The sequence below is a fragment of the Centruroides vittatus genome, unplaced genomic scaffold (assembly GCF_030686945.1).
Source record: "Centruroides vittatus isolate TY-2023 unplaced genomic scaffold, ASM3068694v2 contig_986, whole genome shotgun sequence".
In the NCBI taxonomy this organism is placed as follows: Eukaryota; Metazoa; Arthropoda; class Arachnida; order Scorpiones; family Buthidae; genus Centruroides; species Centruroides vittatus.
Window position 1 is genome coordinate 972,193 of NW_027122655.1, and position 16,684 is coordinate 988,876.

Genomic DNA, 16,684 nt, shown 5'->3' on the forward strand with positions numbered 1-16,684 from the left:
TTTATAATTATTAACAACAACAGGAGTTATGTAGTGTGTCAATTAAAAAGCATAATAATTCAAAACTGTTTTTTTTTTCTGTGTGGTGTGTTTGTATATTATATAATAGTTTTTATTAAATATGTTTAAATAATTTTTAGAGTTCAAATGTATTTAGTGAAAAATTTTTCAAAATAGTTAGATATTAGCCTTTTATTGTCAAAGGTCAAACTCAAATGTTGAATTTTTCCCATCTGGCTATAATTTATTGTTTGTATGTTGATAAATCTATTGGATTTAACACATTAATGTTTACCACTTTCAAAGTAATACATATTGTGGTCTTATTCTGCCAATATTTATTAGTGTGTGTACACACACACACACACACACACACAATGCTTGTAAGGTTTCACAATACTTTAGCAAATTGACTATTTTTTCCTCTTTGCACATAGCCTTTTAAGTTTAAAACTTCAATCACGGATTACTTCTTTGTACGGAGTGAGAAAGACAAGTTAATATTTAACCTCGACCGTTACCCGACAACACAAGTAAACCGAGACCGCTACAGTTACGGACATTCACGGTTACTACATAACGGTCACGTTTCTATCTCTACGTTTCGCGAAAAATTGGTTTTTAATTAAATTAAATGAACTTGTTTTCATTAAAATTTTAAATTTGGTGAAAATATTCATTTAATTTAAAAACCAGCTCATTTTAATTGCTTAAATTAACTTTTGATATCTTAATAAACGAGTGCATCAAATATATTCTGTACGGTTTGATCGATTGTTTCTTATAAATTTTTCGGCTACTCATTCAAAAGATTTTATTATTAGAAACAGTAATAAAGAAATATTTAATGCCGATTTTCGATCATTTTGATTTTGAAAATATTATCAGGTACATTATTTCTAACATTCTTACATAGATAATTGATTTTCGTCCGGAAATTAATAATTTTAAAGTCTTAATATCAGTTACGCACGAATTAACGTGACAATTTTCATTAAGGTCGAAAATAAAATAATAATTTACAGAGAATTATGAGAGATAAAAAAGTGCCATTTATCTTCCTTCACATTAAAATTACTCGATTAATTTTAGTTCGAACGACGATAAATTGATCTAATAGTACAGAAAATTAAGTAATTTTTTTGTACTATTAAGATCTTTGGCGTAGACAAATAGCGTCGAAATAAATCCAGATAAGAATAAATCAAATAGTTACTTTTACTGGTGGAAAGCTCTATATTTATAATTTGTCATCGAAAATCGATAGGTGCCAGGTAAATCGTTGCACTCGCGTCATCGGTCGTTATTAGGGTTTTCCCGTCGGTGGTGCATTTTTAAAATCAAATTTACTCGAATCCCGTCCCCCCCAGTAGAATTCCAACCTCGGGCCTCACTTCAGTTTGTCGACGGACTATTTTTCCTTAGCAACTGGCGTTCGATCTCGATGGTAAAATGGCGTTACGTTATTTCAGACAGAATTGCAACACAAAATAGAAATTTTCGAAATCGGTGGTAATTCTTTAATTGCGACGTTTTAATGCCGATATCGACTCGACGGACGTAAGGCGCCGGTAAAGTCGACTTGTCCGCAATATTCTCTACGACGATGGGAAGCCTCCCTAAGAGACCGCGTAATCGATATCCGGTATATCATTTCTGCCCTTATTAAAGGCATCAATCTATTTATTTAATCGCATATCTTTTTGAATATTTATTTTACGCTAGAAATCTATCCGATCTTTATCGATTTCTAATTCCACAAAAAAAGAGACTATAAATTATCACCGCGGTATTTGCATTCGTTGACATTCACTTTTTTTAAAAAAAACTAAGCTTTCCTGGAAATTAATTGGAAGACTGTCGGATCGATAATTTCGTATAACATTTCGAAAGTCGGATTGTTGGATAAAATTTATCGGTGGTAACGAACTCCGTTGGAAAAAAATACCGCGTATCTTTTATAGATTGCTATTTTTGGTCATTTTATATGTCGCCCCCTACCGGCTAATATTCTTATAGGGTGCCTTCTCTTTCAGTGCTTCAGTCGGTGCCATCGAGCCAAAGAAGAAACTGCCCTCATTTTCAGCCATGACCGATAATGGTATGTCTCTATTTCTCTTTATAAATTTTCTCTAGATTTTGCCTAGGCAAAAACGAATATTCCTCTATACATTAATATTAATAAGCCGTTCTGTAACAATATTATCTTAACTCGATTATATTTTGCCGATAAATTAAAATTATCTCGGACGTCCGACCTTGTTGACGCTGCTCATGTAGATTTTTTTTTGAAGATTTCGATTTCTTTAAGGGAGTCGCAGTTTTTATCGTTCGATTCGTTCCCGGGCGAAATTTGACAATAATTTGTAGACGAGTGAGTGGCACCGCATTGCGACGCGATATTCGGAAGGGCACGTTGTCGTCGGAACCGAAGACTATAGATTCGAATTGGTGTCGCCGTCGTAATTAAAAAATGGCGCTAATTGTCGAAGAATTCCTTTCGACGTATTATGTTTAAAAAAAATCGATCGGTTACTCCAAGCCCGTCCAGTTTTTGGTATACGAAAGAAAAGTCGGGGAAGACAAATCGATATTTGAGGTTGGGTCGGTAACCTCCTCACGTGGATGCCGTAAACACCGCATTGCGTTGGCACTCCCCGTCCCCCCCGTGCTCTCGGTGAATTGACTAGAAATTTTAGTGGTGACCCTCCTAGTTAATGGGTACCCTCCGGCTTTTCCGTGGACTTTAAAATATCCGTAGAAAATTTTAATGGGTGTTGTAAATTATTATTATTATTATTTTAATGTAAACTTTTTGGACGAAATTGAAGTGTGTGATAACTTATTAGTGTTTTGGTTTTTCCCGAAACTTTTTTAATGTTACGATTTTAAAAATCGAGCGGTGTCGTTTTTCTTTTAGTTCTTTTTACTGAAAGTTTGAGTGACTGTAATCTAGATCAGCGGTCCCCAACCTTTTTATCGCCGCAGACCGGTCAACGTTTGATAATTTTACTGTGGCCCACTGAGGGGTGGATGCTGATTGTTTATATTTTAGATTGTTTTGATTTAATAATTTTAATTTAATTGTATTTAAACATGCCTTAAAAATAAAATACAGTTACACCAAAAAATGAATATAAAGTGATTTAACATTTTAACTCACTAGAATGCAAAATCAATGAGAACCCTGAGCTTGTTTCTTTGCAACAAGACGGTTCCATCTGGGAGTAATAGGAGACAATAACACCCAAAGTGTGTTGCTTATGTCCAGTTTATTCTGTTGTTTTGTTTTGGTTGTGTCACTGCAGAAAACCCCGCTTTACACAGATAGGATGTTGGAAATTGCATTAGGGATTTAAGTGCTGTGGTGGCAATCTCATGGTATTCCGCCATGACTTTAATCCAAAACGCCAGCGGAGTTGTTGTCTCAAATGTAGTTCTAAGGCTGCCATCATTTGCAATCTCTAGAAGTTGATCTTTTTGCACAGACATGCTAGATTCATCTGGTTTGTTGACAAACGGGTTGCGGATCCATTCCTTACCAGTTCGTGGGTCTTTTGTGGTTTGGAAGTAGTGCTTGAACTCTTTTAAAAGCAAAGACAGGTGATCATGCACCAACTGGGAGAATGAATGCTCAGGCTCAGTCTTGCCTAAAATCCCTGCTAATGTGTGAAACATGTCCAAAATGTCTCTGTTCATGTGCCACAACTCCAGTTTGGCTTTAAGGATTAAGTTATAAACTCTGTAACGTAACTGTGTCTGTATTTGTAAATGTTTGCTACACTGGAGATCTATAGCAATAGTTATAAACTACTGTAAGACCTTTTCCACATCCGTAAAGGAAAAAACTTTTTTGTGGTTTACAAAGCAATCTGTTGTGAGCATGTGCAAAATCATTGGTAGTTATTGCCAGATCTAACACTATATAATTATTTATTCATTTTATTATTTTTCTATTTTTTTTTATGACCAAAGTAATTCTTATCTTAAAATTTTATATTGTTCAGAAGCGGCATTGTCAGGCAAAAGTTACATTTTAACCAATTTGTCAAAATTTCGTCAATTGCTTCCGGCACAACTTCTGGTTGTATATCGACTGACGGTGATCTAGCGCATGCATAGTTGATCAATTTTCCGTATCCCTACTGTAAAAGTTTGATCAATCAAAACTTTTCTTACGGAATATGATACAGTTTATACCCACGCTATACGGATACGCTTACAGCTACGGATATGGTTATGTTACGGAGTTTATAACTCGACCCCGAATGCAGCTACTTTATATGATTATAACACTTACGTGTTGTGGCATTACAGGAGTGGAATCTTGGAGAAAGAACTCATCTGGCTTTAGAGAATGAACTCGTCCACTAGCACTTTCATTAGTATACAACTACTGTCTTCAGGTGGTCCTATCGAATGCAACAGTTTAAGATTTTCAAATGCTAATCTGACAGTTTCACAAATTTCAGATTTCCGAAATGATCGAACAATATTTCCGAGTTTAACAGATTTTCAATTTTTGAATGTTATTTAAAAATCCTTTTGTGCATCATAGTGTGTGGAAGGGAAATTAATTTTAAATAAGCATGTCTTAGGAAAAATAAGGCCGTAAAAGAGCCCAGAACATGCATGAAATATGAGCTATGGCAAAAGATATCTGAGTAGCAAAGACTTCAGCATCGTGGGTTGAGTTGTTTAAAAGCCGTTTCCCAAATTTGTGGTATTTTGAGAGTTGGAGAGTTGCACGGTTCAGTAGCAGAAATATAGAGAGACTCTCCCAAATAAATAGCTCTTTATGTTTGTTGCAGTATTTCAGTAATTTTGTTTCACTCCAGAGAGGCTGGTAACTGTGGTAGAGCACTTTCTTTGCTAACTCTGTAACTGGCCTGCCATTTTTTGATGTCTTCTTGATGTTCAAGGATACGTGAACTTAACCTTCTAGCTGTGGCCCCTACATAACTGGTTTCTTCACCTGACAGTTTATGTTTTAGCAGGACTTGGTAGATTCCAGATTTTTCATTCCACTGTACTTATCCCTATTGTTACAAAGTAGTCTTCTTAGACTTGGCGGCAGTGTTATTGGTAGAACAAAACCATCAGTTCTAAATATATGTGCAATTTTTAGAGAAATGAGACCTAAATAGGGTATTGGGGATGTGCTATTCTCAGATTTTCTTTATTAGAAAGAAAAGATTGTGGAAATAATTTATTCTTGACACAGTTTTTAAGAAAAATAAATTTAGAGCGTGAATAACCAGCATTTAACATAGCACTATCAATGATAGATAACTCATCTTCCACTAGTGACCGAGTAGAAGGAAGAGGTTATGCCCTCCTTATTAGAGAAGAAATGGCAGAGTTTTTGTAGTGTGTTTTTTTTTAGTTAAGAGGACATTAAAACTTGTAACAGCTGCCTCTTTTGAAGCTAAAGTTACCATCTTACAAAAATTTGGAAACCTCCCCTCCAACTCCTACCAACTTTACAAAGTCAACGTCAGTTCTATTTCCCTGTTCCTCATTTCAAGGCTGTCATGTTGGCAAATACCCTATTCCTCAATTCTAGTTACCCAACTTCACATGTTATACACTTGCATGAAGCTCTTTTTCTTGTCCTCAAAATATTATTTCCGATTTAATGGGATAACATATAAACAAGCACAAGGTGTACCAATGGGTTCCCCATTATCTCCTATTTTAGTTCCTAACTATTTTAATTCCTATTTTATTCCTAACTGATTATGAGGAATATAGAACATCACATTTTTAATGCCCCCCTTAATTATCCAGTATCCTCTCATGTATACAGTATGTTACGTCAACAATGTGTTAATTGCATGGGACGGCTCCAATGAGGATTTACCACATTTCACTCAAATGTTAGCCTCCATTTATCCTTCAATTAATTTTACCATTGAAGAGCAAAAAAACAATAGAATCTCCTTCCTGGATCTAGTCATACGCATGTCTCTGGAGCTTACATTCACAGTCCGTCATAGAAATAATAAAGCACCGCAAATCATACCTGCTACTGCTTACCAGCCATCACACTACCAAAACTCTGCTATTTCTTCTCTAATATGGAGAGCATACCTTCTTCCTTCTACTCGGTCACTAGTGGAAGATGAGTTATCTATCATTGATAGTGCTATGTTAAATGCTGGTTATTCACGCTCTAAATTTATTTTTCTTAAAAACCGTGTCAAGAATAAATTATTTCCACAATCTTTTCTTTCTAATAAAGAAAACCTGAGAATAGCACATCCCCAATACCCTATTTAGGTCTCATTTCTCTAAAAATTGCACATATATTTAGAACTGATGGTTTTGTTCTACCAATAACACTGCCGCCAAGTCTAAGAAGACTACTTTGTAACAATAGGGATAAGTACAGTGGAATGAAAAATCTGGAATCTACCAAGTCCTGCTAAAACATAAACCGTCAGGTGAAGAAACCAGTTATGTAGGGGCCACAGCTAGAAGGTTAAGTTCACGTATCCTTGAACATCAAGAAGACATCAAAAATGGCAGGCCAGTTACAGAGTTAGCAAAGAAAGTGCTCTACCACAGTTACCAGCCTCTCTGGAGTGAAACAAAATTACTGAAATACTGCAACAAACATAAAGAGCTATTTATTTGGGAGAGTCTCTCTATATTTCTGCTACTGAACCGTGCAACTCTCCAACTCTCAAAATACCACAAATTTGGGAAACGGCTTTTAAACAACTCAACCCACGATGCTGAAGTCTTTGCTACTCAGATATCTTTTGCCATAGCTCATATTTCATGCATGTTCTGGGCTCTTTTACGGCCTTATTTTTCCTAAGACATGCTTATTTAAAATTAATTTCCCTTCCACACACTATGATGCACAAAAGGATTTTTAAATAACATTCAAAAATTGAAAATCTGTTAAACTCGGAAATATTGTTCGATCATTTCGGAAATCTGAAATTTGTGAAACTGTCAGATTAGCATTTGAAAATCTTAAACTGTTGCATTCGATAGGACCACCTGAAGACAGTAGTTGTATACTAATGAAAGTGCTAATGGACGAGTTCATTCTCTAAAGCCGGATGAGTTCTTTCTCCAAGATTCCACTCCTGTAATGCCACAACACGTAAGTGTTATAATCATATAATACAATGTCACTTCATGCCAACGTTTATTATATTATGCAGCTACTTTGTCTGCCAACTTGAAAACAGTTGTCATTTTCCCCTGAAGGGACAGATTGAGTTCATTGAGCAGGCTGAATATCTCACACAGGTAAGCCAGTTTTGTGACCCAAACCTTGTCACTGAAATGTGCTGCCAGTGGTGACTTCTTTTCTGAGAGAAATGTTTGCAATTGCTCTTGTAATTCAAATACTCTGGTTAGTGATTTTCTTCTGGATAACCATCTTATTTCTGTGTATAAGAGAAAACATCTGTACTGATGCTCTGCATCCATCTCCTCACAAAGCTGCTCAAACAGGTGCAAGTTAAGGGCATGTGCTTTGATGTAGTTTATAACTTTAACAACATCAATCAATACGCTGTTAAATTCCAGTGACATTTTTTGGCTTTCCATCATTTTCTTGTGAATGATACAATGCGTAGATTCACTCTCAGGTGCAACCTCCTTAATCTGAGCAGTTAAACCAGACAGTCGTTCGGTCATGGCAGCAGCTCTGTCTGTACATGTGCCAACAGAAAAGGACTATTTTAATTGTCCTGATATATAACCATCCAGTGACTTGAGCAGTTCTGCTCCTGTGGTGTTGGTTGGCAAAGATAGTGCGCACAAGAAATCCTCTTGCACATCCTCCAGATATAGATATCGCACATAAACAAGTAGTGTTGCCTTGTTATTGATATCTGTAGATTCGTCAACCTGGAGTGTATACCATGGTGATGTATTAATCCTCTTCAACAATTGTGTCTCAATGTCTTTGGCTATTTCCTCAATGCACCTAGCTAGTCACAGTGCTATCCGACAAAGGCACATGTGCTATCTTTTCCACAGCAGCCTCTCCTAGAAGTTCACGGCAAATGTCTTTTAGTGGAGGGCAATATCAATTCTTCACCAATGGTGAATGGCTTTTTAGCCTTAGCAATACAGTTAGCCACCAAATATGATGCTCTCAGTGCATTCTCCTTTATTGCTGTGGTGGCCCTCAGAAATTTCAACTGTTTTTTGTTTCCCGTTTTTTTCTTTCAAAATACTCCAGGGGCTTGTCCTTTAATCCAGGGTGCATGGCGTTCAAGTGGCAAAGCAGTTTTCAAGGTTTCATTGCCTCATTAGAGAGCTGGTTGCCACAAACTATGCAGAGCGGGGTTGGTATGTGGGAATCATCTGTCCCGATAAATCCATATTTCAAGTAGGACTCGTGGTATTGTCTGTTAAAAGTTTTATGTTTCTTTGATGTTAAAGGCTCCTCTTCTGTCTCTTCACTAGGCTTTTTCTTTTTCCCAAGGAAACTTTCTAACAATGTCTGTTTTGTACTCATTTTTGCTAATTTGGGGGTTAAATTTGAGCAAATATTGGGACCTTGAATAATTTCTCGTTGTTTTTTCGTAAAAATTAATGCTTTATTTAAAAAAAGTCATAAAAAAAAACATGTCACTGAAAGTATTGTCCATCACTAGCCACTACTTTCTCCCATAATTCTGGTAGCATTTGAATTCCACGTTGGAAAAATGACACATCTTTTGAGGCTATCCAAGAATCGACCAATTTTTGGCATCTTCATAAGAATGGAAGTGCTGCTCAGCCAGGCCATGTGCCATCGATCGGAACAAGTGATAATTGGAAGGGGCAATGTCTGGTGAATACGGCAGGTGGGTTAGGACTTCCCATTTAAGAGTTTCCAAGTAGGTTTTCACCAGTTGTGCAACATGTGGCTGAGCATTGTCATGTTGCAAAATCACTTTGTCGTGTCTCTGCTCATATAGTGGCCGTTTTTCCTTCAATGCTTGGCTCAAACGCATCAATTGTAGTTGATAGTGATCTCCTGTGATGGTTTCATTCGGTTTGAGCAGCTCATAATAAACTACATCTAGCTGATCCCACCAAATGCAGAGCAGAAGCTTTGAACCATGGATATTTGGCTTTGCCGATGATGTTGCTGCATGGCTGGGCTTACCCCATGATTTTCTACACTTAGAGTTATTGTAGTGAATCCACTTTTCATCCTCAGTCATGATATGATGCAGAAAACCTTTCCTTTTCTGCCGTTGAAGCAGCTGTTCACATGTGAAAAGACTCCGTTTGACGTCTGTCAGCTTCAACTTGTACGGCACCCAATTCAAAAGCAAGGACCTCAACTTCCTTGCTTTTGAATCATTCCTAATCCTTTCAAATGTTTCAAAACTGTTGTGTGATCAACCCTAATGATTCTGCAAGTTCAGCTAGCATCTGACATGAGTCTTCATGACGTAATGCCTCCAATTCCCCGTCTTCAAACTTTTTCGGTGTTCCAGAACATTTTTTATCTTCAACATCAAAATAATTATTTTTGAAGCGTCTAAACCAATCTCTGCATGTTGTTTCTGACAGAGCATAGTCACCGTAAGTCTCAACAAGAATTCTGTGCGCTTCAAGTGCAGATTTTTTTTGAATAAAATGGTGCAATAAAATTCCCCGCAAATACTCTTTTTTTGGCACGAAATGCGACATGTTTAACGCTATGAAAAAAAAGTTGTTTACACTTCGGCAAAATGACATATACTGATTTTCAAGGTTGCTTATTGTACTTCTTTACAGATGCGTCACCATCTAAAAATACATGCACACAGTTCTGGTGACACCATCTGTTGGAAAACAGCAAGAACTTATTCAAGGTCCCAATACAATACACACGTATATCAAGCACTGTTAAACATGAGAAAGAACCGGTGAACAGAAAGAAGAGCAATACACACCTCTCCACCAAAGCTATAACGCCACTGCTGCTTGCAGTTGCTCAGCTCCAGATGTTACCTAAAACCACCCGATATCATATTTTGCACATGCACAGTATTGGTGTGGTTTTAGGTGGCATCTCTCAGCTCCCGGTTAACCTCTCGTTCATTGAAAGTCGCACAAACCCGAGAGAAATACACCACAGTAAATAAAATGGAAATAATTTAATGTTCCTTGGGTGGCCTGGGGGTTGGGGACTGCTGATCTAGATGGTCAGCATGACCAGTCACTTAACTTAAAAACTAAGATAGATATAATAAAACACATTTGATATATAAAGTAATATGTCCGGTCCTGTAACTAGCCTTTTGTGTGCCCCGTGTGAGGTTTTAGTTTTGGCTCCTCTTTTCTTTAAAAATAAATAAAATAAATAGCATTAAATAGAACATGTTCAGCAAAAAATACTAAACAATAACCAAACACCTTTATCGTTGCTGAGAAAGTTTATTCAAAACAAGCGTTTTCAACCTATTCCATAGGCCATCGTCAGGTTGAAAACAGACAATTGGAAGATTTCGTTCCACAAGATCGAATACAAATATTGAAATTTCAAAAAACTGACAACGGATTAAAAAATAATATTTTTTATACATTACTCATATATTATTTTTTAATCCGTTGTCAGTTTTTTGAAATTTCAATATTTGTATTCGATCTTGTGGAACGAAATCTTCCAATTGTCTGTTTTCAACCTGACGATGGCCTATGGAATAGGTTGAAAACGCTTGTTTTGAATAAACTTTCTCAGCAACGATAAAGGTGTTTGGTTATTGTTTAAAACAAATAGGATAGATAGGATAGAATTGACCAGTTAATTTTTAATTTAATTTAACCAAATACATAACCCTATGTTCATGCAGATTGATTATTGAATTGGTCAGCATAGAGGCAAAATTTGAAAAAAATGATATGATGTCGATTGTTTTGTGGCTGGTTTGTCCCATGCCTGTGCCCCTACCTGGTTATGGCACTGAATGCTGTATGTAATTGTTGTGACGTATTGAGTAATTTAATAATTTTTATATTTTAAGTTAGACTACTACTAGTGTCAGATAGACCGAATTGGAACGTGTAAAATTTCAGTAAATTATAAACAGAGCACAGGAGCAGAAGGGGATTGAATTCGAAATCGTTTTTGTTTCAGCCGAACTCCATGCTGCTGAACTCCGTGCTGCAGAGCAGTCTAAAGGAGGCATAAAGTACGAGCTGGTGCTGTCTGAGCCGGCCACCGAGGGACCCAGACGTCCGAATTCGCCACCGAAAAATGTCTCTGTGGAAGAAATTGCAAATAAATTAAAGGCTGCTGAAGAGAGAAGACAGGTGTGTTTGTATTGCCAAAATTTGTCTGGTCTAATAGAGATTTATGGTTAAATTTTGGTTTTGGCTTAACACTTAATTTTATAAATGTTTGGATTAATATATTGGTTGATTAAAAAAAATATTTCAAAACTATTTTTTTTATGATTACTTAATAAATTTGGAAATGTTTTGAAACTTCTAGTCATTAGAAGCTCAGAAGTTGAATCAACTTAGTGAAAAGAATATAAAATTGCAAGAAGTTAACCAGAAGAAACAAGAATTTAATAACAATTTTATGCAGTTGACACGAGAAAATCTCGAACAAAAAATGGGCATTATACAAGAAAACCGGGAAGCGTATCTCAAGTCTATTCAGGAAAAATTAAAAGAACGTGTAAGTAGTAATTAAACTTTACTCCTAAAACTAAATTGCTTTTGCTTTAAAAGTATCCCAAATTAAATACTCCCGACTAAAGGGTTTAAAAATTGGGGAACGAGTAGAAGGAGTACGTAAATCTTTGGATATTCAAACTAAGGAGACTTTAACAAACATTCAGAAAAAATTGGAAAGTGCAGCAGAAGCACGTGAGCTACAAATATTAGCACTTCTAGAACGTCTTAGAGAGCATGTGGGTATTTTTGTCTGCTTTGTTTTGAAAATTTTTCTCAAAAGTTTGCACATTCAAAACTCATTGTTTCAAATAATGTTTGGTTCAAGAGAAATTACAAAACAGTATGTTTGATAAATAATATTTAATAAAACTTTTGTAGTTTTTTTTTTCATTCAGGAAGCCACATTCTAACACAAAATGCCTTTCACTTGGGGATATGCATTGTAACCTTTTTTTTCCTTTTGTCCCTCTTCAATCCAGATTTACTTTTCTGGTTGTTATATATACAAAACACGGGAAAGTATTGGAATCATGTCAAATCTCCACATTTTGAGACCTCCTGAACCCAAAAAAGTAAAAAAAAAAAAGTGAAAAATTATTCCATGGGGGTGTTGGTGTATGTATGTTTTGTTTAATATCTTAGCATGAGATAATGATCAAGAAATGAAATTTGGCATGGTAGATTGTGTATAAGAGACAGTGATGCTATTAAATTTTGGTGGTTAAAGGTCAAGGGGGTTGAGAGAGATAGATAAGGTGTCATCATTTCTTGAGGGATCAGACTTAATGAAGATTTTATTCATTATTGGCATTTACAATTTTTTATAAAACTTGTCCCTACTGTCAAAATCAAGCTTTTTGCCATTTTATAACAACAATATAAACAGTTTTAATAATAAAATTAATAATAGATGGTGCCCCACACAATTTTATTTCTTAGGATTAAATTTTTTAAATAAAATCTCATGACAGTTCAGAAAGTTATGCAACTCTGCTGGATTTTTAAGGAGGTTCTATTTAACATCACATTCAATATAATATTTTACAATATTCAAACTCTTTTCATACATTATGGTGTACAATAGCATTATTTTCACCTGTACACTGTTTTTGTGTTTTGGACCTGAAGGCCCCTTTTCAACAGGTTTACAATAATATTAGGTTCTTTATTGTCTATTATTAATACACCAATACAGACAAAGTATTAGTGTATTAATACAGTGGGTGATTGGTTAATGAACATAATCCGTTCCAAGACTTTGTTCACTATCTGAATTGTTTGTTTAACCGGTTATCGATATACCATAGGTTTTTATGGGAATTTGATTAATTTGTTCTGGAAACCCCAAAAAATAAAAAAATATATACTTTCTTACTATGTTTATTTATATGTAATAATAAAAATACATATATACACAGTCTTGCATTTTTAATAGTCATGTTTTTTCTGTTTGTGGGGGTTAAAGAATCTGTCTAATGTCAATTGCTTTTCTCACTTCTTCAGGATTTTTCAGAAATAATTAAGAGCATTATAATTGTAGAGATCCCCAAGCCTATTAACCTTAACCTGGTTTGGATGCCATTCTAAGATCGTTGTTCTGACATCCTCCCACTTCTTCAAAAGATGTTTAATAGCAGATATCGGCATTAATCCTCTTTTTCAGAAGAAAACATATCTTGCTGAGTTTCTTGTTCTTCATTCAAGAGTTCTTGGCGTTCTTCTGTCGCCAGATCAGTTTCAGGTTCCATTATGAGCTCTTCAATGTTCTTTATTTCTCAGATGTGAGTTTTGTTACTCCTTAAGTTGCCTGAGTCTTCTTGATTTTACTGTATCTTTCTTAGATAAGATTGAACTGCAGCCTACTGTAAATCTGTTCGAGCCCAGCAACATCACACATCTGTCCACACCTTTGCTATTATACTCTTACCTTTCAAAAATAAACACTGACGCAAAACTCAATGAGTGCCCTCCCGACAGTCTCGTGAATACTATAAAAGATTGTTTCTGTCAGAAAAATAAAAGGCTGGAATTACAAGGGAGAGTTTCAAAGTTCGAAGGAATACTATCCAATCGGTAGAGACTGGGTTGAGCAATGATGTCGATGTCTCCCGTGCTCCAGAAAGTTTCGAATTGTTGCTCGAAGATAAGGGAAGACTAATTGGTATTCATTATTTTATATTGCTGCTGCTTGTGTTTGTTCTGTGAAGTGTTCGTTATCCGAACATGTGACCGTTGTCCGAACATAAATCTTTCGCGAAAGTGTTCATTACGATCACCCACTGTAATCTCACTTTTATTGGTCATTTTCACGTGCTTAATTAAGATGTGGGGCAAGCCAAACGAATTGCCGAATTATCGGACTATCAGAATAGAATTTTTTAGAAGAAAATACGCGGCCCTGAGCAGACTCAAAATTGCAACTGCCCGCTCAGTGTCGTTAGGTTATAGAAAACAAAAATTTATTTAACGTATTTAAAAAAATCTTTTATGCACTTAAAAAATCCCTCTCATTACAAATTCAGAAGCCAGTGTTGAGTAAAGTTATGTACTCATGCCATATTTTCATTATTCGCCAAAATCTACCTTATCCGAATTGCATTTCCTTCTACAGAGTTTAAAAATAAGTATTCTAAGCATCCCTGCAGTTTTGGCTGTTTTCTAAGAAAATCACTAAAGTCCTTTTGCAGGGGAAAGCACATTACGCAGAGGGATTAATCTCTCAAGCTGACAACACTGCTGCCGCTTTTAAATTCAAAATATATAATTATTAAAATTAACACGAGATAGTAGCGTAACCTCCTACCACTAAAAAAGATTTCGTTTCTGACCATTTAGTTATCCTGGTTATAGCCCAATAATTTGGCAGATTATTTGGTTTTAATTAACAATCGGGTTATGGAGTTGTCGTTTACAAAAATATTTTTTTACTTGATTTATCTTTAAATAATTTCATAAACTTGAGTTTAATAAAATTACTTTAATGATTTCATAGCATATTGTTAACGTTAAATCACATCTACATCTTCCCATAAATGTATGTTTAAATTGACTACAAGTATAATTATTCCATATAGCAAGTGTTATTTTCATAAAATGTGTGATTACTTTGCTTGTGAAATATCCATTTTTTAATCTTCTCTTATGCCGATTATAATTGTGCATTAATTGAGAGACTAAAAAAGTAAACGAAAATGTAAATTCATATTTACATATAAAATTTACCAAATAAATTAAAATATTCGAAGTGTTATAAAAAGTACAACACGTAATTGCTTGTGAGAAAGATTTTCACAGGCTTCCCAAAGGTTAACAACTTTGCAACGATGTTGGTTTTTATTCATCTGCAGGAAAAAGTTTTTTGTTATTTATGAAATCATTAATAAAATATTATTTTACTTATATTATTTGGAGTATATTTATTTCAGATTTATTATTTTATTTGGAAATCAATATTTACACATCTCGAAGCATTAAAAAATAAACAGTTTCTGATAATGATAAATATCCGAGAATAGCCAAATTAGTGAAATCAGCATCGAAAATCCCGTTCCCATGAATGAGAGGATCAATTTTATGCCGGGCACTTTCTCCTGATAGAGCATCAGTGTTGGAAAGAATGCTTAATTCACTTTTGATTGTTAAGGAGGGACTAAACATGTATGACCAAAGCCCACACCTTGTACCTATTGCAAAGGACGACTGAAATTAGCTTCCTCGGTGCATAGAAATTATCAAGAACGATTGGAAAATGAAAAGAAGTTAAAAGAATAAGAGAAACGGAAAAAAGAGCACAGAAATGTTTTGAAGAACAACAAAAGAAAGCTGTTCGTAACATGAAGATTATGGAACGGCAACTGAGTTTAAACCAGAAAAATGTAGAAGAAAATGAAATACATGCGACAGTCTAAGTTTTGTTAGAAGCAGCAAACAAAAAAACTGGAGAAGGCTATTAACAGCAAGAACATGAATGAAGTACAAGCAGCACGTGTGATGCTTATTAGTGTTAAGTGTTCAAAAGCAAGAGGAAGCGAAATAGAAGGAAGTTGATAACATGCAGAATAATCTTAATAAAAGAACATCATCTTTCATGACTGATTATTTACAGAAGCCAAAGACATTTCAAGTATTCATGGTTTACTGGAAATACAGAAGCCACTGGTTATCGGGAAACAGAAAAAAAAAACGCGATATAACCGAGTAATAAAAATTCTGGGCTTTTACTAAACAGATTATACATGCTATGGAATCTCTGTTCTTTCATCAGCAAGTGTTTCTGATATAAAATAAGCTTAGTTTTTCAATCCTGAATTTTATTCGTAGGTTATATCGAATTAATTGACGTTTACGTAAACATCGAAACCATGAACGCCCATTTAGCATTGTTTCTTTAACAATGACATTGAAAGACAAATACTGTCGATATAAAAACAAAACATCAATTGCGATTTTATTATACAGTACTATATAAATCGCTTATTAGAAATTCGTGTAGTTTATATTTTTCAATAAAAATTATAAATGCTGTAATTGAAAATTTAAAAAAAAATGAATATTGAATATATAATAGAACATCAAAACTTATAAAATTACAGAGTAAAAATTCTCTAAAAAGCAAAATGAAGTTACTACTGTATAAAAATTTTAGAAGTTTTCGTTCAGAATTAGAGAGATCTTTTCCTTACACGTTATGCGGTGAATTCGAAATTTCACACCTTTATGTGAATTGACGCAATACCGTTAATTCACATAAATGTATGAAATTTCGAATTCACAGAAACTTGTAAATGAGGAGACTGTACTTAAAACTAATAAATAAACAACTTTTATATCAAAAGGAAACAAATGACAATCCATCTATCCACCTGTTCTGCATATTTAGCTCTTTCTCGTATTTCGTTGCAAATAGAAATTCAGTGGTAATTGGTAATTTAAAATTAATTGACTCAAATGCTTTTAAAATTTAGGGGACCAAAAAAACGCGATATAACGAGTGGCTACTATATTACAGTATATACAGAAATTTTTAAAATGTGTTTAACCATAACAG

At 34.8% G+C, this 16,684-nt stretch overlaps 1 protein-coding gene across 10 annotated transcripts in view; it reads left to right on the plus strand.

The window, feature by feature from the left end:
* The window catches only part of LOC136985997 (stathmin-4-like), a 49,808-nt gene that overhangs the window by 19,149 nt on the left and 13,975 nt on the right, over positions 1–16,684 (plus strand). For 3 of the 10 annotated variants that reach the window (XM_067283433.1, XM_067283434.1, XM_067283443.1), the window contains exons 1-5: positions 833–888; positions 2,037–2,101; positions 11,090–11,265; positions 11,447–11,638; positions 11,721–11,873. In XM_067283433.1, the coding sequence (XP_067139534.1) occupies positions 848–888; positions 2,037–2,101; positions 11,090–11,265; positions 11,447–11,638; positions 11,721–11,873 (627 nt within the window). In that variant the 5' untranslated portion in view covers positions 833–847. Of the gene's footprint in view, positions 1–832; positions 889–1,377; positions 1,448–1,568; positions 1,646–1,971; positions 2,108–10,841; positions 10,925–11,089; positions 11,266–11,446; positions 11,639–11,720; positions 11,874–16,684 lie in introns of those variants that run through there. The other 7 variants (XM_067283439.1, XM_067283435.1, XM_067283436.1 and 4 more) reach the window with 6 other exon arrangements.